The sequence below is a fragment of the Watersipora subatra genome, chromosome 3 (assembly GCF_963576615.1).
Source record: "Watersipora subatra chromosome 3, tzWatSuba1.1, whole genome shotgun sequence".
Lineage (NCBI taxonomy): Eukaryota > Metazoa > Bryozoa > Gymnolaemata > Cheilostomatida > Watersiporidae > Watersipora > Watersipora subatra.
Window position 1 is genome coordinate 17,195,646 of NC_088710.1, and position 22,023 is coordinate 17,217,668.

At 36.2% G+C, this 22,023-nt stretch overlaps 1 protein-coding gene across 1 annotated transcript in view; it reads left to right on the forward strand.

The window, feature by feature from the left end:
• The window catches only part of LOC137389884 (S phase cyclin A-associated protein in the endoplasmic reticulum-like), a 37,631-nt gene that overhangs the window by 562 nt on the left and 15,046 nt on the right, over positions 1-22,023 (forward strand). Inside the window, exons 2-15 of the mRNA XM_068076037.1 lie at positions 30-246; positions 3,393-3,536; positions 6,377-6,576; positions 7,658-7,910; positions 9,134-9,289; positions 9,882-9,992; positions 10,893-11,006; positions 12,418-12,576; positions 13,537-13,641; positions 13,938-14,068; positions 16,777-16,842; positions 20,062-20,188; positions 20,300-20,403; positions 21,082-21,205. Of these exons, the coding sequence (XP_067932138.1) occupies positions 94-246; positions 3,393-3,536; positions 6,377-6,576; positions 7,658-7,910; positions 9,134-9,289; positions 9,882-9,992; positions 10,893-11,006; positions 12,418-12,576; positions 13,537-13,641; positions 13,938-14,068; positions 16,777-16,842; positions 20,062-20,188; positions 20,300-20,403; positions 21,082-21,205 (1,947 nt within the window). The 5' untranslated portion in view covers positions 30-93. The remainder of the gene's footprint in view (positions 1-29; positions 247-3,392; positions 3,537-6,376; positions 6,577-7,657; positions 7,911-9,133; positions 9,290-9,881; positions 9,993-10,892; positions 11,007-12,417; positions 12,577-13,536; positions 13,642-13,937; positions 14,069-16,776; positions 16,843-20,061; positions 20,189-20,299; positions 20,404-21,081; positions 21,206-22,023) is intronic.

The following is a 22,023-nucleotide window of genomic DNA, read 5'->3' on the forward strand; positions in this document are numbered from 1 at the left end:
GTAATCTCAAGAGCTGGTTTGACTTATAGGAATGGTACTGAGGAAGAGCCTGTCTCAGATTCACCTGATCAGTCCTTGCGTCGTAAACTTGACATGAACTCGCAAAAAGCGTATGTCGCTGAGAATCCTCCTCCAAGCGATTCGCTGCTCATGATCGCGCTTCCTGATGAACACAATGAGCTCACACTCAACCTTCCGGTGACTGAGTCTGAAGATGAAGATGTCCTTGCTATGGAGCTGGAGCGGGTAAGTTATAATATTTATTCGTTGGCACCATGGCAGTATAATGTTGCGTGTTGTATCTCTAAACACTCTCATGACTTAGTAGAGTGGCTACAGGATGTGTTGCAGACGATTGACCTTATATGTTTATGAATAAGGTAGGCTAAGATTGCCACATAAACCCACTAGTTGCTAATTTGAGTTTATAAAGCTACAGAAAGTAAAAATTCAGGTCATTATGTAAGGAATAAATCTGAGTTTCATACAAAACCAAATGACTTATTAAGCAAAGGTTGTTGCTATAGTTACTAACCCAGCCAAACCTTGAATACCAAGTTACTATTTTTGATAGAAGTTGAAACCCTCATATGTTGAAATAAATAATTTTAATATTCTTTTCATAATTTATATAATTTATTGAGGATTCCAAAGATCTATAGTTATTCTATAATTAATATTATTTAGTTTACATGTAGCACTAATAATAGCAATGCACTATGTACATGTAGCACTATTGCAATGCACTATATACGTGTAGCACTATCGCAATGCACTATATACATTTAGCACTATAGCAATGCACTATATACGTGTAGCACTATAGCAATGCACTATTAACTTGTAGCACTATAGCAATTCACTATATACGCGTAGCACTATAGCAATTCACTATATTCATGTAGCACTATAGCAATGTACTATATACATGTAAAATAAATGAAAGGAAAGATATGTTGCATGTATAAAACTAGATTAACAAAGCAGTCTTTGCTATAATAAGGGTCGTGTCTGTTTGTCTGTCTGATGTTGCGAGGTTAGGAAAAAGATTACGGTCTACAGGATTTGAACTAGCGACTTTGGATTTGGTAGACCAACACTTTACCTGCTGCACCAATCAACCTGATTGCCTTATTTTGGAATAAATGTGCAGTTAATCATTACACCTGATAATCTCTTTGAAGCAGGCATAACAGGAACATGTCAAGTTTGTGTGTGTCCAGGTAGTGTGTTTCGATTACTAGTAGTTGTTGTATTTGCCGGTAATCATATTGAACAAGCCTAGTGTTACAAGGGTGTACATATTTGTGACATAATATGTATACTCTCATACTAGTTGGCTTTAAAACTAAAATAGAGGAGTTTGCTTGTACATTCACACCTAGACTCTATATGCTAAAATATAAACTCTATAACGTAAACGGCTGGAATTGATTATTTACGTTGTTAAGGTATAAACACACTAGGCGATATTTAGAGCGATATCGCGCTGCGTGGCGCTAATCTGCGCTAGAATTCACCCAGCGTGCTCATCCAGAGCGATAACGTTAGACTTTCTCTGCACAACTTTATTGCTAGCGAGATGCATTTCGATTGGTTGGATTTTACCAGAATGCAATTTTATGGCGGGTAATTATTTCTTATCGATGTTCACCAACGTACAGCAGCGACAATTTGCTATTTTGTTAATATTGAAACATCTTCAGAACGAGCACTGAATTGTTCATAAATTTAATAATAGCACTCCCAGTCCTGTGCACCATAACAAACAAAAATTACAAAAAATCCATGTTGAAAACCAACATTTGGCGTCAATCGTTGCGCAGGTTGACCATCTTGAGAACGGTAAATATTTAATACATTAGGCCTAAATATAAAAAACCACTACAAAATAAAATATGTATAAAAATAGTAAAAAATATTTCAGTTAAAAATGCAATAATAGTTTTTTCTTGTCTCGTTGTAGTGTAGGCAGTGTACAATCCGTGAAAGTGAGATAGGTTTAATAACAAATGCGTAAGTTGTTTACGTTGTCGCCTAGACGGCACCATATTGATTGACCTAAATTTATTAACAACTCCGAAGAAACTAATGGTACGGAATTTTATTGGCAGTTTGTGGGCGTGCCCATTATATCGCTTGCTAGAGAATCGCTCAAGTGTGCACACGCTAGCGATATCTCCGCCCTCCTCATGACACTCGCGATAAAATCGCCTAGTGTGTTTACACCTTTAAAGTCTCTACTGTATTTACGTTGTTAGAGTGTCTACTGTATTTCTAGACTATTTATGATTTATATCTGAATACCTATGACACCATAAAGCTATACATTAATATATCAAATGCCAGTATGACCCATACATGATAACTGGAGAGTTATACTATAAATCAGGTTATACCTCTATAATAGCGTATATCCCTACACACCTGGAAAGATTCATCAAACTGAGACTGGCTTATACACATATAACTTTGATCCCACCAAAGAGAAATGCCAAAAAGACAACTTTCACATCACACAATATCACTGATCTATTCAGTCATACATGTACATTCAGCCATAAAAGTGAGATTTTACTAAATCAAGCCTATTCTGACTCCATTTTAGTATTAATCTTAGCTCTACTTTAAAATGCAACAAAATCTCATATGAACCAGTACAGCATGTTCACCTTAGACGTTGTCCTGCCTTTTGAATCACTTGATCGAAGTGGGTTCGCATTTTTTTCTTATTGTAACCTGTAATTTTTCTGGTCAGTAGTAGGAGTAGTACTATGTAATTATGCTTTCATAAAAAAACTTGCAGTGATCAATAAATTGAACATCAATACTCTCTCGGTATTAGCTCCTACAGCCTACCATGGTGTTTGAGGGGTCGGCCTAACATGGTATTTGGGAATCGGCCTACCATGATATTTGGGAGGTCGGCCTACCATAGTATTTGGGAGTCGGCCTACCATAGTATTTAGGAGTCGGCCTACCATGGTATTTGGGAGTCGGCCTACCATCGTATTTGGGAGCGGGCCTACCATGGCATTTGGGAGTCGGCCTACCATGGCATGTGGAAGCCAGCCTATAAGCAAATTTTGGAGAAGCGGTAATCCTTGAGGGCTTTTTCAAGGGTTGTCTTATCTGTATGGTACATTGTAGCCTAATATCTGAGTAAATACAATCGAACCTGATACATTGATAGAACCTTTACTGGAAGAACCTTTATTAATTTTGTTAATTTTTTGTTTTGTATTTGATCCATATCAGTCATGCCAGAAATGTCTGTAGTGTTTTCTGATAGCAGAAGTGGTATGAACTGGACTGTATGCTTATTCCTATAACTGACCAAATCCTTGAAGGCGCTACATATGTGTCATGATATATATCTATCCACTATGTAGGCATTGGGTCAAGATGATGAGGCTCTCACACAACAGGATGCTGCCATAAAGTCAGCGATTCAAAAAGAGCAGACCTATCTGCTTGCGATTGAGGAGACCCAAAGGGAGGAGATGCCTCAAGAATATCGTGATGAGGAACTAGATGTGAGTAAAACACATGGTCGGGCGGGTACTCAGGGAGGAACTGGGGAGGAATTTTAGGATATCATTATTGAATCCAGTTTGGAACTTTTGTAATTTTGTTGTTTTTCACATTACTTCATTTTCTTCGATGTCGTTTAACTGACCTAATTAATTGACCTAATTAACTGGCCTGATTACCTGACATATTTGTAGCTGACTAAAAAGTTAACATTCTTTTCCTTGTCATTGCAGCTGCTATGGTATCTGGAGGTTTGTACACCTGAAAATAGCTATTCGGAGGGTAACTTTAAAACCACTGGGAGGTTAAAAAGACCAGTAGGGTAACTTTAAATGACACTTTGAAAACAGGTTTTTAATAGGGTTTGTTAAATTGGAAAAGTACGCTGTAAATGTTGTCCTATTTTTACATGAATGCATAGGAACTCCTAATTTTATGTTTTTATCATTAAGTTTCACCATCCACAAGGCTACCGATCAGCTTGATAGGTTTGGGTTGCTTGTGTACAGCTGGTGTACCATTCGTGTATATTCGCTGAAGGATTTGTGTACACGGAGTGCACTGTTTGCACCAGTGTACGATCTGTGTACATCCAGTGCACTGTGTGTGTTCACTTCTGTGTATGCACTCCTTGCAATCGATATAATGTCTGTGTACATCTAGTGTACACCCAGTTCACAATCTGTATGCCATGTCGAATTATTTTATAACTTTTAAAAAGCTCTTTTGGTTTTAACTAGGCTGCGTTGTTGTTTTATTATCTAGCAAACTTATAATAGGTATGGAAGATGTGTTTTTAACTGTAGTTCTGCAGTTATAATTGAAGGTTACAATTGTTTGTCATTCAGCTCAACACCAATGTTATGCAATGAATGTTACTTCAACTGAGCAAGAAAACAGCCTGAATTACTCATTTGTGGTGCCCAACTTTCAACCCTTTGACTAATAGTGGGAGTTGTCAAACATTGGAATAATTTTCTAGTTATCTCTCTTGGTATTTTAAATTCTTAAAATGCAACCTTCGAATGCTGGAAGTTGTTTAAACAAAGTCACTATCTTTGATATTTGATAGACAACCATGACTGCTAGTATATAGGGTACTTGCTAATGCACATGTGACGACCAATGGCAACCGATCTTTGCTGAATTCTAATTGATGAGCAAGATTTAGAGGTTCAAAGCAATACAATGTTTCAGTAGGCTTGCGGAAATACTATGAGAAATCAATTAGTTAATTTGCTTCTGTTAGCTTAGATCAGTAATTGTTTGTAGTTCTAGCCTGGAAAATTTGTATTCAGTATTATTGTTGAATCGCCGGAGATGTTGTTCACAGCGAAAGAATGAAGCTAACTTTATATGTTTATAAAACTTTAACTTCCTTTTCAAATAACTGCCTTTCAAGAGGCAATCCAAATAAAAACATTGCATGTGGGAATTTTAGGCTAATCTATTTTGCAAGAATAGTTTTCGGAGTGTCATGCACTGGAATAGTTGGCGGGATTGTATTGATTACGGGGATGGAATGGGAGAGTTCACAGTTGCTGTGCGCTTTGCTTTTACTGTCTGCTGCCAGCATGTCTACTGGCATCTTTCTTTCTATTTGAGTTTATGCACCGACTCGCACAAAACATCTTTACTTATTTGCTTTAGCTATACATATGCTATTATGGAGTTGTCACTTACGTTGAAAAGGCAACTCCTTGTCTCATTCATTCGGAAAGTTGTATTTTCTTATAGAGTCATAAAGTTGCTTTATGAAGTGATCTCATTATAGTTTTAAATGTTTTAGATATGGATGAAGTGCATGAAACAACTTTCGTCATGAACCTGTTATCATAAAAGCATTTCCCATGAATTGAGATATAGTATAGGCATTGGTTTTCCCATGATTTGAGATATAGTATAGGCATTGGTTTTTTGTTAGGGCTAGTAATAGATGTACATTTAAGCTGAGTTTGCCCACTATTTTTAGAATGTCTTGTTTTATAGTTTACGAGTTTTACTATAGAGATTGGTCTTTATTGCGCTAGGAACACTTCATAAGCCATCATTTTAGACTATGCTTTGCTGTGGATCTAAGTCTATTTCTCAGATTTACGTTTGATCCTAACATACCATTTTCTATCGATAAGGTTACTATCGAGATTACTATAAGATTACTTCTGAGTTTAAAAGTGATAAACTTTTTTTTGATGTTTTTCTTGAATAGTTATACTGTATTTCATCACTAGTTTTGAAGCTAGCTTAAAAAGTTGGAAGCTTGAAGTGATCATTTTTATCGTTAACGTTAAATGGCTAATCTCTTTGCTATTCTATTGTTTTTCGTATTTAGTCTCGTAAGTGTGCTTACAATTCATTCTTTACTTGATTGAGATTTCTGCATTCGCAAATGTCTTTTCTGGAAGAGTCTCATGTTGTGTAGCATGTTTTGGATGACTTTTATATCTGCATGTTTTTAATGTATTCCAAAATGGTCTCGTGTGTTGTAAATTTGTTTCATATCAATTTTCAAATGTTGTATAGTATAGCTATTTTCTGGAAAGTTCTTCGCTGTCCTGTTTTCGCTTTCAAGGAGGTAACAAAATGTAATGACTCCACCTTTAAAACAGATTTCGGATATTGTGTTTAAGTTTAGCAGAAGTTTAGCATGACCCTCTACTTTCTGAGGAATCTCTCAAATACCTTGCTTGTATTTTTTGGAAGGTTCTCGAGTGTTTGTTCATTTCTGTACAGAGTGTTAATTATATACATGTATTCATTTGTTTTATAGTATTTGCATCCAGTAACCAGTATTTTCTATGATTCCATTGAACATCATTTCTTAGTTTTAGTTTCTTTGCAGGGAGCCAACAGCGGCCTAGATTCCATGGATGTGTCTGCATCTTCAGCGGGTTGGGAAGCGCTAGTAGCTCGTCATGAAGCTGAAATGGATCGTCGCAAGCACCTAGGGCTAGGATGGGCAGATATGGATGACACGGAAAGCCGGACCCCTGGGAGGGGAGCTCATATGCATGAGAAGTTATCATCCCCATCTCGCAAGAGGTAGGTAGTAAGGTAGTAGTTAGGGTAGCTTCTGCCTTGTCTGGCATGAGAAAAAAATAAATAAATGACAAAAAAATTTCCAAAAAAGTAGAGAACGCTCAGCTCAGCTGCTTATGTCCCAATTTGGGAGCCGTCTAACCATGTAGTGTTTAGACAATACTCTTGTATTCAGCCTCTAAACCCCATGGTGTGTTGACCTTTCTCTTATCTTATGGTTAGGAATAGTTGGTGATGTAAAACAATTCTGCGCCCTAAATTTCTGTAAGACTTGGAAAAAAATACGATTTTATAGAAAAAAAATCGGTTTTCCTTTTATTTAAATAAATTTTTCTGTTGTTTATAATTTTTTGCTCATTATTACTGATTTTTGCCATTCTCTTGGTTTTCTTTTATTGATAATATCTAATCATCGTTTGTTAATCAGTCAGATCTCATGAGCACTTGAGTCCCGACCATTTCCAGCACTAATACAGCCACGTAAAAGGTAACAGAATGTATAAACCAAGTTCATCGCAAGAAATCTGTCTGAACAGGATTTCAGATTAGCCCTTGATTAATTTTGGCATGTGCAAAGACAGCCTCAAAAGTTTGAATCGCAGAACATTTAAGCAAATAAACGAAGATAGTGAAATTTGAGTGATATTGCCCTTCGTTATAATAAATAATACAACAAAACTCACTAAAAAATGTTTCCGTCTCAAAAAAGCTCTTGTTATTTTTTGCAATAATTTTACACAGTTGTTTGGAGAATAGATAATGTGAATAAACTAGCAAGGAAGATGTGAAAGTATAATAAATTCACTAAAATTTAGGCTATACAATCAGTTGCGAGTTGCTCTACTTTTCTGAACCAAATTGAACACGAATTTTCATGTTTCTCCGGTTCGGCCTTGAAGCATCTGATACTAAAAGTTTTAATCCAGTTGCTGTGTGACCTCTATTTTAGACTGCTTGTCTAGAAGTATAACAGTTCCGTTTCATTTGGTAAGGAACCTCTTTCTCTTGCAATTACCAAGTCTTACTAGCTCGCATTGGAGTGACTCCTTTATAGTGTTTGAGTTTATCCGATTGCCGTTGGCAGATCAGTGATGGAATCAAAGAAAAGACATGAGGAAAGGCAAGCAAAAGCTGCCGAACTGAGGGAGCGGTTTCGACAAGAGAAAGCTGAAAAGGTGAAGGACCTAACAAAAAAAGTAGTGGAAGTCAGGCTATTCAAGGACAAGATGGAAGAGCAGAAGCGAGATTATTTGGATAGGAAGCTACAGGAGGCAGAGGAGAAAAGAAAGCTGCAGCTCAAACTAAAAGTTAAAAAGGCTCATGAGGAGGAGACAAAGGTGAGAGTTGTCCATTCTCTTATTGCATTCAGAGGTTGCCATGACATAAAAAAGCTATGGCGATACACAGGCAATGGTAAATTATTTGTATCATAGATCAAGCCAGTTTTCAATATATTTCATTATATGTATTCCGACATGGCTTATGATTTTTGCACCAAAATCATATTTTGTTAAAGGAACTCTAGAATTCTTGCGTTGAGATCCGTTCATCTGATTGTTTTTATTATCAAGCTAATGTTACACATATCATTATTGACACCTGTATGTATGGAAACTTATTAGTCAGATACATAGGATGAGTTATTTTTACCTCCATCTACCAAGTTACAGGTTTGACAAGATTATAGAGTAGTGACCAGATGGCATCGTCTGCTACTGCTCTTGCCTTTTAAGGAAACGATCTTATACAGGTGCTGAAATTGCTGATAGTTGAGGTCATGTAATATTCTTTTGATACATCTGTGACTCACACACTAGATAATTAGATCGGCTATTCTGCTTTGCGAGTTCCTAGAATTGTTAATCACTAGACAGAGTTCCTCATGTGAGATGATGAAGATGATTGAACAAGGAAAGTTTGCTTATCTATAGCAATTAATGTTTCACTATAATTTCTTCATCGTCTGCAGCAAGACAGATCCGTTTCTTTAAAGCAAAGTATTTGCTTGAGGTAGGAGTTTCCTGTCAGTACTGCTGAGTGTACTGTTACTGGACTGTCAGTACTGCTGAGTGTGCTGTTACTGGACTGTCAGTACTGCTGAGTATACTGTTACTGGACTGTCAGTACTGCTGACTGTACTGTTACTGGACTGTTAGTACTGCTGAGTGTACTGTTACTGGACTGTCAGTACTGCTGAGTATACTGTTACTGGACTGTCAGTACTGCTGAGTATACTGTTACTGGACTGTCAGTACTGCTGAGTGTACTGCTACTGGACTGTCAGTACTGCTGAGTGTGCTGTTACTGGACTGTCAGTACTGCTGAGTGAACTGTTACTGGACTGTCAGTACTGCTGAGTGTACTGTTACTGGACTGTCAGTATTACTGAGTGTAATTTTACTGGACTGTCAGTACTGCTGAGTGAACTGTTACTGGACTGTCAGTACTGCTGAGTGTACTGTTAATGGACTGTCAGTACTGCTGAGTGTACTGTTGCAGAACTGTCAGTACTGCTGAGTGTGCTGTCAACGTTGCTAGGAGTCTAATTTATTGATTGCAGGCGAACGAAATAGCCTTTATAAACAGCTTACAAGAGCAGAACAAGAAGATGGACATTATGACCAAACACAAGGACGTGAAGGCACGACTACTTGACATTCAGGGAGAACGGCAGCGGAAGATTGATGAGAAAGCTGCCAAGGAGGCCGCTGTTGAGGTATGAATGGGCGGTCTTAAGGCAATCAGTCGATTTGAATTTAGTTCTTCTTTCTACGACAAGCCCTTAAAGAGCACAAGTTTGTCACCTTTTTTTCGAGCTGGTTTTGACTTTTATTCCGTTTGCTGGAGAGGGTTACAGACTGGAGCAACAGACTGGATACACGAGTATGTAGGTCATTAAATATGTTCTTGTGGGCCGGATCATGTTATATTGGTTAATAATAATTGAGAAAAAATGGACCAATCAGATGGTTTGATTACATGACTAGATACTGCGATTGGCTAAATTTATGTTGTCATTCATACACCGCCATGACATCATCTAGCTTACATCTTACTGTAGGGAAATCACGTACATGAACACAACAGCAAGCATACACAAGCCCAGACATCCGTATCAGTGATCTTGCTAGTGAATAATGCTTTCAAGTCGGATACTTCACAAACGCCAAATGCATTTGACTTATGGCCACTCATCACTAGTGAGATTACTGATATGGATGTCTCATCATGCGTATGGCTGCTGTGTTTATTTATTTTCTACATCTCTGAATTGCCTTGGGTTAAACTATAAATGTTGTACAACTCAGGAGCGGCGGAAGGCTCTGGACGCTGAGAGGTCAGCGAGGTTGGCTGAGATGCAGCTAAAGAGACGAAGAAGAGAGGAAGAGATCGAGCATGGCAAGCTTGAGAGGGATAAGGTATGCATTTCTATATCTTTAGGTAATCTCTGTGTGTTCAAGCAATTTATCGAAGACACTGCCCTTTAGCTGAAAGGAAATCACATTCAGGTGTCTTTTTTATTTTAACACTTGGCTCCCACAAGCTGCTATTATGAGCATTTGGCAGGTGTTTCGATGGTAGTTGTGTTATCCGAATAAAGTTAGTTAAATAGTCTGTATTTTCCAAGAAATTTGTTTGTACTAAGCTTTAGCAAGGTCTCTGAAAGTGCGTAATGGGGAGGGGGGGTTTGGAGTGCCAACAAATAAATGATTCATGTAGTGTATAACCTGTGTTCTAAACATGTATCTAGTCTTGTTTCTTACTATCCATAATATTCAACAAACAAAATGATTCTATAATATTCTTCTACTAAAAGTGTCGGTATTATTCAGTTTACGTTATCTGGATAATAGTCTTCTGGATACAATCTTTATCAAGATAACTTGAATTTCTATACCTTTCATAATCAAGGGCAGTAGGATTAATATATGGCCAGATAATAGCTGTTTATGAGGCTCCAGGAACACTGTTTCCTTTCTTAGTCATCTCCTTAATGTTACCCCTACGTCATCAACATATATTTGGTATGATAATATCACATCTGTGAATTACATATGTGTAGGTGTATCACACTTCATCACCCATATCAGGCATATGAATCATATTATCACACTTGTCTATCACAATCTATAACACATGTCTATCACAATCTATAACACATGTGTATCACTATATAACACATGTGTATCACTATATAACACATGTGTATCACTATATAACACATGTGTATCTCTATATAACACATGTGTATCACTATATAACACATGTGTATCACTATATAACACATGTGTATCATTATATAACACATTCATACAAAGGAGCGAACTGAGGCCCTGAAGGCCAAGGAGAAGGAACACAAAGACAGGCTAGCTGAGATAGAGAGGCAGCAACAGGCCAACATTGAGGAACTCCAGAAGAAGATTGAACAGAAGGTGACAACTCTTTGTTCATTCTTTATTTCATATATCTTGTGTTGTCTTATTTTGGTTTTATTGAGTAGTTTATTTTAACTGACGAACTGTTCACGTTTTTAGGTAAACAGTAAATAATCTTACAACGTAAATAATCCGTTTCGGGAACATTTGCGTTATAGGTTTTACGCTATACGAACAGAAAAATACGTGTAAATTGCCCAACGTTTTCCAAGATCTTCCCAAGCTCACCCTTTTGGCCCTTTGAAAACAAAAGAGACCCGAGGCTTAACTTTTTAATTTAATGGCCATATAGTAATTGCTGTATTATTGGTCTGTACCAAGGACTTTTCCTTTTTTTACTGAACACTTTCATTGCTTTACTATCTAGCAAACTTATAATAGGTATGGAAGATGTGTTTTTAACTGTAGCTCTGCGGTTATAATTCAAGGTTACAATTGTTTGTCATTCAGCTCAACACCAATGTTATGCAATGAATGTTACTTCAACTGAGCAAGAAAACAGCCTGAATTACTCATTTGTGGTGCTCAACTTTCAACCCTCTGACTAATAGTGGGAGTTGTCAAACATTGGAATAGTTTTCTAGTTATATCTCTTGGTATTTTGAAATTCTTAAAATGCAACCTTCGATGGACCATAAAGTGGTCATGAAGTTATGACCACTTTATGGTCCATGATTGCGTTAATTTCACAATCAGTTTAGGAGAGTGCACACTTTCAATGTCGAAAAAATAATGAAAAATGTTTTTAATATCGAAAATAAAGTGAAGTTAAAATATATTTTTACTATAATAAGAGCGGTGTTTATCTGTCCGTCTTTAGGGTTCAAGATTACGATAAAAGATAACTTTGTGCAGTACTCCAACTCGTGACATTCAGATCGGTAGACCAACACACTAACATCTGCATCAATCGATCGCTTGAATAATTGAGCTGCTACTTATTCTCTGTACTTTATCGACACAACCGCTGATCTCTCACAGCTAACTAGAATACACCATGGTACTAGTGTATATATATACAATAGATATAAAATCCTACACATCATTTTCCCTCCCAAGCATGGCAAGAAGGAAAGCGATAATTTTGAAGCTAACTACGCGATTCTGGTTAATGAAATAGAATTTGAGAGCTTGCACCAACTTGACATTGCGTTTTGTGAAATTTTTATGTAGTACGAAGCAGAAAGTTTGTACAAGTTCTTTACGTTATGTAGAGTTTACATTATAGGAGGTTTATGTTAAAGGAGCGATTTTTATTAGTGTAGTTCCTACGAGAATCTCATGTGTTTCAGAAAGGAAACTTATGTTTCTGGAGTTGTCTTCACAGAATAGACAACTCGCATTAGTTTCAACATATTTGTATAATTAATAAATTATAAATGTCATTCGGTTATGTGTTCTTTTATAGCAAAGTGATAGCACTCGGAGGCACAATGAAAGGCTGCAGAATATAAGGGAGAAGGCTTTCATAATGAACGTCTTAAAACATTCCACGGAGGACCAACCAGATGCCCCTAAACTACAGCCATATAACACTAAAAAGATATGCACTGTTTGTAACATGGTGGTAAGTGTTCATGTCTATAGTACGTATCTATTATTAACTGTTGGAAAACAGGATTATTCTATGATAGTTTGTAAAAGAGAGTCAGGACCCCATGGCTACTCCTAGCTTTAGAGCGATAAAAATGGCAAGTCCCATAGGTATTCATGTGATGGATTTTATGTTTGCTTACTTAGTTTTTGTGAATATATACTAAATACAGGGTATCAATTTGAAACAATCACATTCTCGCCAGACATAGGTAACAGGACGAGTAGAGGTCCAAGGAATTGCTTGTACATCAGGTGTTTTGTATATATTACCATATAACACCTTTGTATCACTGTATAGCACCTGACCACTGTATAACGCCTAATTGCTTTCATAAAAAGGTGATCAAGGACAAAGTTAAAAAGTGCAACAAAGTTAAAGGTACAAAGTTCGTTGCATAGCAGGGCTTGTGTTTACTACCCTAGGACACTTATGTATTCGCCTCATCTAACTTTCGCGTTTTCGTGGAGTCATCCTTTCACGAAAATTTCATGGGCGAAACTAAACTATCATAACGAACGAGCAAAAACGCGGAATTAAATAGCTTTGTTCATTGATAGTCCAAGAAACAAATGGCAGCAAGCGATCAAATTGCATTATCGACCTCGCCCACACCATTCTACCTGCGGTTCACAATTACAAACTAGTCCCAAATTTGAATTTTTTTCTCTTATCGGTGAACTGAACCTGAGGAATCTAATTATGTTTGTTCCACTGCATTTATTTTCACACCACTATATTTTCACACTCATCAGAGCTGCGAAATTAATTTGCAGCGAAATTTTACTCTGTATGCTACTCACGAAACTAAATACTAGCGAAATATAAGTGTCCTAGGGTATAATTGCTCACCTATAATGAGCTTGTATACATCGAAGGTGAAGTCGTCGTATATTTCCAAGACTTCTCCCTATGTTCAGTTTCATGTTTTAGATACCTTCCGAGGTCCACCTGCAGAGTCACCTTCGTGGTCAGCAACACCAGAGCATGCTCCAAGACAAGCAAACGGCCAGCGGTGGTTGGAGCAAAGACCAAATAGTAGGTTTCCTTCTTTGACTTGATGGTGTTGACTAGTGTATAGATAGCCTTAGGGCAGCAACCAGATCATCGGGGATGGCAAATTATATTCTGCACTTTAGCCACTAATCAAGCGTTTAGGATAGTTGCATCTTCAAGTGATTGCAAATGTTTAATGTTTGAAAATGTCAAGGTTAAATCTTGTTTGAGTGTTTTAAATATATTTTGTTATCGTGTAGAACATTTAATCTCTATAAACTTCGCATCTTGCCGTTTTGTGAGTTATTTTCTCTAAAACCCGTCACTAACCATCGCAGGAAACATTCAATATCGAACACCTGCAAGATGTGCCAGGAGACTTTGTCGACCCTAAACAGGTGTCCAGTCGAGAAAGGTCAAAATCATTAAAAAAGCGCTGCAAGAAGCTCAAGCATCGTATGCAAGCAAGGTAGGTTGTGTAATTGAGATTTGTCTGCACATGGATTTGGTTGCGTTCATGCCGGAAAGATAACTCTTAATGACTTGTGTTATGGCGGTAGCTATGCTGTTACGCCTGTGTTTAGCTTACTTTGTAGTCAGCCAACAGCCACTTATTCTAGCCTTACACGTTCAATTCTTTTTATCATTATGAAAAAAATATAATTCATTGTTTTTGTTTATTATATCGATTAATGTATGTGAGGTTAGGAGATATTTTATTACAAACAAGTACTAATCAGCCTTTTGTTAATGTGGATACTGCACTCACTAAAAACTAGTCTGAGATATATCACATAAGTAAAACATTACAATCAATAGCGTGAGACGAATCAACCAATATTTAAGCTAGGGAATATAGGGAACAATATTAGACATGAATATAATTAATATATATTTTATTTCAGTCTGTTATATGCAAGTTTGAATTTGTGTAGCTAAGAGCGGTTGACCATTCAATGTCTAAACCTGCTATGCTAAATTACATTAAGTTTTCTCTTGAGTTTCTCTGCCTTGTGGTTGTATAATTGATTTTATCCTGCTGCAGTTCTGGAGTTGATTGTTTACAAGGCTGCAGTCGCCTCGTTCATATGTATTTTGTCTGTTTAGAATTTAAACACAGAAAATACTTGCATGCTGTGTGCATCTTGCATGAAAATGGTGTGCATGCTGTCGGCGTATAGCGTAGCCACATTGTTAATTGTCCGTGATATGAATCTCTTTGGCAAATGATGATTTGTTATAAATTGTTTGTTGCGTTATTGGAAAGTTTTATTTTTTGCATTAGTAAAGATTTGTATAGATTATTAATACTGAAACTAATATCCATCTAATAGATTAGCCTGAGTGAGTGTAAATGGTTCGATTATGGCGCTTACTGCTGTGAATCAACCAATGGATCTTCATTTTAGCTGAAACTTTCCTTTGAGCGTTGGCATGATGTTTACCTTTAAATAAGGCTTATCGTAGTGTAATAATCTGTTTTATTAGTGAAAAGGTCAGTGCTAACAGTTTGCAAGTTGATTTGTTAAAAAATTGAGTTATAAAATGTAGACACCATTTTTGATGTAGTCAAGTCAGTTTTTCGCACAAATTTCACATATTAGAGATGCTGAAGTATTTCTCTAATATAAAAAATATGTCTAAAATACATTTTATAGCTCCGTTTTTATACTTTACTTTCATCTTGAGAAAAATTGTAATCCGATAAAAGCTTCCTCGTGTGCAAGATAGAGGTTAGGGTACTTGGCCCTTTTAGAGCTAGTCATTGTAGCAAAATGAACCGCTATACAGAAGTACATGTATATTTATATGTATATAGAAGTATATAAAGTATTAGTATTATATGAAATGTATGATAATAAACTTGATTAATAGAGATTATAAACAAACAAGTATATCCACATTAATTAAACCTGAAAATGGCTCGTACTTCAGAAATAAACATATTAGATGGTTTATTAAGCTTTTATGTTGAAGAGTCATGTCAGTATTCAGGGCTTTTAGGCTGGTCTCTGTTTTATTATTTAAACATTTTTAATAAAATAATGATTTCATAAAAATTTGTAAAATAATTTTTCAGTTGATGCTGAATATTTTAATTTTATTCTTTTTTATTAACAGCGATATCATTTTATGCAAAAAAAAATTTCATACATTCTCATTTCCGTAAGCCCTGTACACGCTGTATCGCAGTATTTTGGAGTTGCCTTCTCTATGATTATTCGTAGACCATGTGAACCCGTTAACAACAGCATCACCGAGACACCGCATAGATGTTGGGAAATGTTGCAGCAGATATTTCGCAGTGCATCCATAACAGTGTGCACCACTTCGGCGATAATGACTCGCTGTCGCAGGTTGCATGACATATATTTCCCTGCATGATAGCTACTGCACGAGTAGTATTTCAGTGACCATATGGTATAGTGAGAAAACTATGTCACAAACTACATGTATTCGCTGATTTGAATGCGGATGAGTTTGTGATAGTCTGAACAATGTTATCACAGACGATCACCGATATATTGTAAGATTACTGTCGATATACTGCGATACAGTGTGTACCAGTGTTTACTTGACGACATGCGATATTCTGTTAGCACTGTATGTTCTCTCTAATAGACAGTATTGTTTCATTTCTTATTTGAATTTTTAATCTTATGAAACAGGGAACATTCGATAGGGTTAGCGCGCGGAGCTTTACGATGTCAATAAAAGTATTTCAAAGCTTTTAGAGTAATTACACTTCTCCATAGCTGTCACTCATTAATTTAGCTGATGGACTCTCTCATCGGCCAGTTACTCGTCTCTTGTCTGCGTACACGCGAGTCGAAGATATTTCATATCATATCTTTGTGTTAATTTAATTAGCCTTCATTTTGAGAGGTATTACTTAGTCTAATTGCTGCAGGTGTTCCCGAGGATACTCCATGAGTTTTAATTGCACTTCCTTCATTCGACAGCGTCAGCGCAGTCAGCGGCTGAATCAAACTCTTATTCATCCTAGAATAGCGATTAAACATCCCTTCTCACTTAGCTTATTTCCTCGCAACATCATCCATCATTTAAAATTTTTTGCTAATGTAATGCAGAATTTAATGGAATTAAATATCATTTACATAATTGTTAGTAAATATATAAGGTGTGTGTGTGGCATTTGTGTGTTTCTCTTTGTAGGGGAAATGAGTTTGAGGCAGGCCTCGACCTGAGGCAGGAGACTGTGGACAGTCAGCACAAGGCTAAGTATGTATTAGTAGGTTATACTACATCTGCCTCTATTCGTAACCGGTTATTTTACTTGGGTTTTGGAGTTGTGATCTTCCTTTAAACCGTAACTGTCATGAACAACTTTTATCGTTTTTACCAGGTAAATCAGACACGCTGATTCCGATTTTGTACTCAAAATAAAGATTAATCCACTAACTTTCCGAGTAATGAAGGCTTTTTTAAAGCGTTTTAATATCGGTCTCGAAAACAACACGATCGGCATAACAAGCTCCGCTCATAAATACGTGACGTAACCTAGCTTTTTAGAAACAAAAGTCACGTAGGGATGTTTAGACCGATTTAGAATAATAGAGATGGGTGTTTTAAAATCCATTAATATCTAAATTCAGCCTTAAAAATAATATCAGTCTTTTCTGAAAGGTAGATAAGCTATTTAGCATTGCATATTTAAAAAAGCGCGATAACAACGCTAGCTTGTGATAAAACCGCCCTTTTTGAGCTCACTTTTCTCGGCGTTCAGCCCATTTAAACGTCATGTAACAAGCTATGAGCAATTTTAAATAGTTTATATACCTTTCATAAAAAACTGAAATTATTTTACAGGCTGGATTTAGATAATAATGGGTTTTAAGACACCAATCTCTATTATTCTAAATCGGACTAAACGTTCCTAACTTCCGTTTCTGAAAAAGCTAGGTTTCATCACATATTTATGGGCGGAGCATGTAATGCCGATTGTGTTGTTTTCGAAACGGTTATTGAAACGCTTTAAAAAAGCCTAAATGACTTTGAAGGTTAGTGGACTAATCTTTATTTTGAGTACAAAATCGGAATTAGCGTGTCTGATTTACCTAGTAAATTCGATAAAAGTTGTTCGTGACAGTTATGGTTTAATATATTCTTATAAACACTCAGGGACATGATCTCTTTTTGAATTACATTTAATAGTTGATATTATTGTCTCATACCTTTGCTTTGAGTATACTTTGTGGTTAGATCCATGAGCTATGGGCAGGGAAAGAGGAACACAATCTCTTGTTTACTTCTGATGATGTGCCGGGACATTTAATCAATAGGAGAGTTCTCTGTCAGTCCAGAATTAATTTATAGTTTTTCTGTTCAATGTACAGTCAGTTCCAGGCTAAAGTTAGTATCAATTTTTTATTTCTGCAAGCAAATCGCGGATGTTAATTATATATATATAATGATATATAATATTTTAATATATTATATATATATATAATTTGTAGAGAATTAGATAGAGTACTTATTTTGGTTAGCTACTGGCAGTTTTGTGTTTTCGAAATCATCAGGCTGTAGATCTCTAGCCTGATGATTACACAAGCACAAAACTGCCAGTAACTAATCAATATTAGTATTCTATCTAATTCTCAACTAATTTATACTGCTCCATTCTATGTTGAGCACTGTAGTTTTAGTTCTACATGTACTTATGATGAATTTCAATGTATTTATAATTACTGAATTGTATTGTTTAGATAATGTTACTTAAAACATTGAAGATGATCGTTAAGGACATAGACTTCCGTGCTAAAGAGAATCTAAATAAATAATATTCAGTGAACTATGTTTATTTCTAACACTATCCGCATCCATCCGGCTGTATCAGCTAAGAAGTGAGCTAAGAAGGCTGTATGATTCACTTCTACCTGTTTCTTGTTACTCGGTGTGATTTCCTTGAGAAAATAGATGATTGCAACAAGTAGTAAAGTATTTTGTTTTAAACAGTTACACGAATAACTTTCCATTGCTGTAGGAAAATTTAATTTTTATTTTTATTGGCCGTGTTGTTACAAGTGATCACAGCTCATAGTTTCTGATAGAAAATTACTGGTTATTTTTAATGCGATCATAGATTGATCCTGTTCTTCACTGATCTAGGATTGTCTGGTGTGCTGTAACTAATAAATTCTCAGGTGTATAAAGTCTATCAGGGCATACTGGTTCACAGTAATATAGGGTATTTCTACTCATTCTTCACACTCATTATATAGCTCCGTAAATTTTGTCAACAAATTTTTTGCATAAGATACCATATGCCCACTCTATGGTTATGGTAGTAAAAAGTTGGGGGTTGTGTTTAATATTAGAAGGCATATTTTCAGGTTGGTATATTACATCGTATGTAGCCACAGTTGCTATCTGAGTGGATAGTTTACATTAATATTGACTGCTTTAGTTTAGACTAGCTGAATGTCTGACATTGCACGGGTGTTCAAAAACAGTTTATAAGCAGTGGCAGGCATTGTAGTTGTCATTGGCTAATTTGAGTAAGCTGGTATCCGTATTGCTAAACTTACTAATAAGAGTAGTGAGAGCAAGCTTTAGTGACGTTGCGCGTAATGCAGAGCCACTAAGCGTATTTTAACCCAGAGAGCGACTCACATCATATCGCCAATGAGTTCATTGCATCTTGTGTAGCCTAATGAGTTAGCTTCTTGCCTTGTGAATGGGAGGTTCTGAGATCAAATCTTGTGCAGTACGGATTTTTGTTGCTAGATTTATTTTGCTATAGCTGGACAGACGAAGGATCAAATTTGAGATTTATATATGTATAGATTGATATAGCGTAACCTCTAGGAGCTCTGTATTTCATGCCAAAATTTTCTACATATTTGACCCTCATCCTCTTTCCGTCAGCCTTGGCTTTGAAAAAATAATCAAACTTGTTTTTCTGCGGATGAATTTTAAACTTGCATTTGTTATGAGATGTTACACTGGCTAGCTCTCTGTTTTGAAATGCTCTCAGCTGATTGATTTGTGACACTTGTAAAATCTTTTTCCGAGATGTTTACCTGTAATGTTAGCATAGATGCGTGCCATGCATTGTAGATGCTGTAGTGATTTGCTGAAGCTAAATTTAGTTCAATAACAGATCCAAGACTTATTATTGTTTTTAATGGTTGCAGGTAGCTCGGCATCCATTTCATTTTTGTCATTTTGTAGATGAAAGCTTAATGAAATTTTCTTATGTAATTGCGAGCTTCTATGTTAGATGGCACCCTTTGTAAAAATATCATATTTGTCATTCAAAGTATTGAACTATAAAAATTATTTGATACAAAATTCACAATAGCATTTGCATTCGCTATTAATAACACTAAAACATGCCCATGAGTCTAAACTGTTTCAGAGCAGCACTTAATAGAAATGCTCCTTGACAATAGGAGGTGTCTACATCTGGTCTCTCACGATTCACATGCCGTTTTGTAGACTTAACAAGATTGTGAAGGATGTGAACAAATTTATGCAAGCGCAAGAAAGGGGTCCTTGGCCACAAAATAAGATCTCAGCACTGGACAGAGTCCTAGGAGAGGCTGTTCGGATTCTCGATAAAAAGGTGGGAATAGTAGCTGTTTTGGAGTTGTCAAGGAATGGGGTAGATATAATTATTTAGTGCGTTAGTCAGGTGCTGAAAAGCCAGGTAGAATATATTCACTCTGTTATACAGGTGTTGAAGGACCAGCTGGCGTTCAGGATTTGTGGAGGGCTGAGCACATTCACGAGACTCCTTCAGCTTCTTCATGAAGAAAATGTGATTCAGTTATACCCCAAGTATGACCTTTGTATGACCTAATTCTATCTCATTTATCAAAAAGCCACTGTAGTCAAGTAAAGCTATTCACTACAGTTCGGGAATTATTTTATCACTATAGTATATAGTTTTAGTCACTGTAACATACGGTAGTTGTAGTGGCTACACAAACCTACTTTCTGAGGTACTACGCTCAGTAATGTGTTGCCGGCTACACAGGGCCGAACGTGTGCATTGATAATGTATTTATGACATTTTGCATGAAATGATAATCTGTTAATCAACCTGTGGCTTGTGTATATTAGTCAATGACTTACTATCTTCAAGGCTGTTTTATGATCTTTTTATTTTGATTGTTTGAGAGATGAGCTGTTGCAATAACAGGCTTAGCATTTCTATGAACTTACTAAAAAAACAAGAAATGTCCTTGGGCTTATCAGAACTAGTCAAGAATACAGGAATGTTGCAAATACGCGCTCAACAACGGACAAAATGTTCGACCTAGTGCTGATGCAATCGGAAGCATTTTCTGAACAAATGTGTGACAACAGCGACCTGTCTAACCATCCTTTCAAGTTGCGAGTTTTGCAAGGCTGTTTCTCTGGCTTATGATAAAAAAAGAAAAATTTAATGTTCACTTAGTTCAGTTAGCGTGAAGGTGAGATTCGTGCTACCCTGATGAATTTTAAACATTGTAGGTGCTGTTCCAATGTATGCCAGGTTATCAGACTGGCATGCAAGTCGTGCTTTGAGAACTGCCACTACTTTCTCTTCAGCAATCGCACTGGAGTTATCATAGACTTACTCATCACTAGACTGACTGTAAGTTTCAATATACTTATCATAGACTTACTCATCACTAGACTGACTTTAAGTCACAATATGCTTATCATAGACTTACGCATCATTAGACTGACTGTAAGTTTCAATATACTTATCATAGACTTACTCATCACTAGACTGACTTTAAGTCACAATATGCTTATCATAGACTTACTCATCACTAGACTGACTTTAAGTCACAATATGCTTATCATAGACTTACTCATCACTAGACTTGCTTTAAGTTGCAATATACTTATCCAAAGTAGTCAAATAGTTATAAGCAAGCTGGAATCATATTAATTTTTAATAGAGTTACTCATCGCTAGTTATAATAACCTATCATAGACTTACTCAACATCTGCTTTAGTGTCCATTGTACTAAATCCATCCAGCATATTTAGTGTGTAGGAATCTGTTGCACTTCATGTTGCACTTGAAAGTATGATTGTTAGTTGTTTTTATTACTTTCTTGGGATGGCAAAAGATATTTCTACTCTGCTCACAAGCATCTCATAATCGTTAGAATATTATATGTTATTGAGATGTTATTATGTGTTATTGAGATGTTATTATGTGTTATTATATGTTATTGAGATGTTATTATGTGTTATTGAGATGTTATTATGCGTTATTATATGTTATTGAGATGTTATTATGTGTTATTATGTTATTGAAATGTTATTATAACATCTCAATATCATATAATAACATCTCAATAACATATTATGTTATTGAGATGTTATTATATGTTATTGAGATGTTATTATATGTTATTGAGATGTTCTTGTCCCAAAAGCTCAATTTTTAGTTATCAA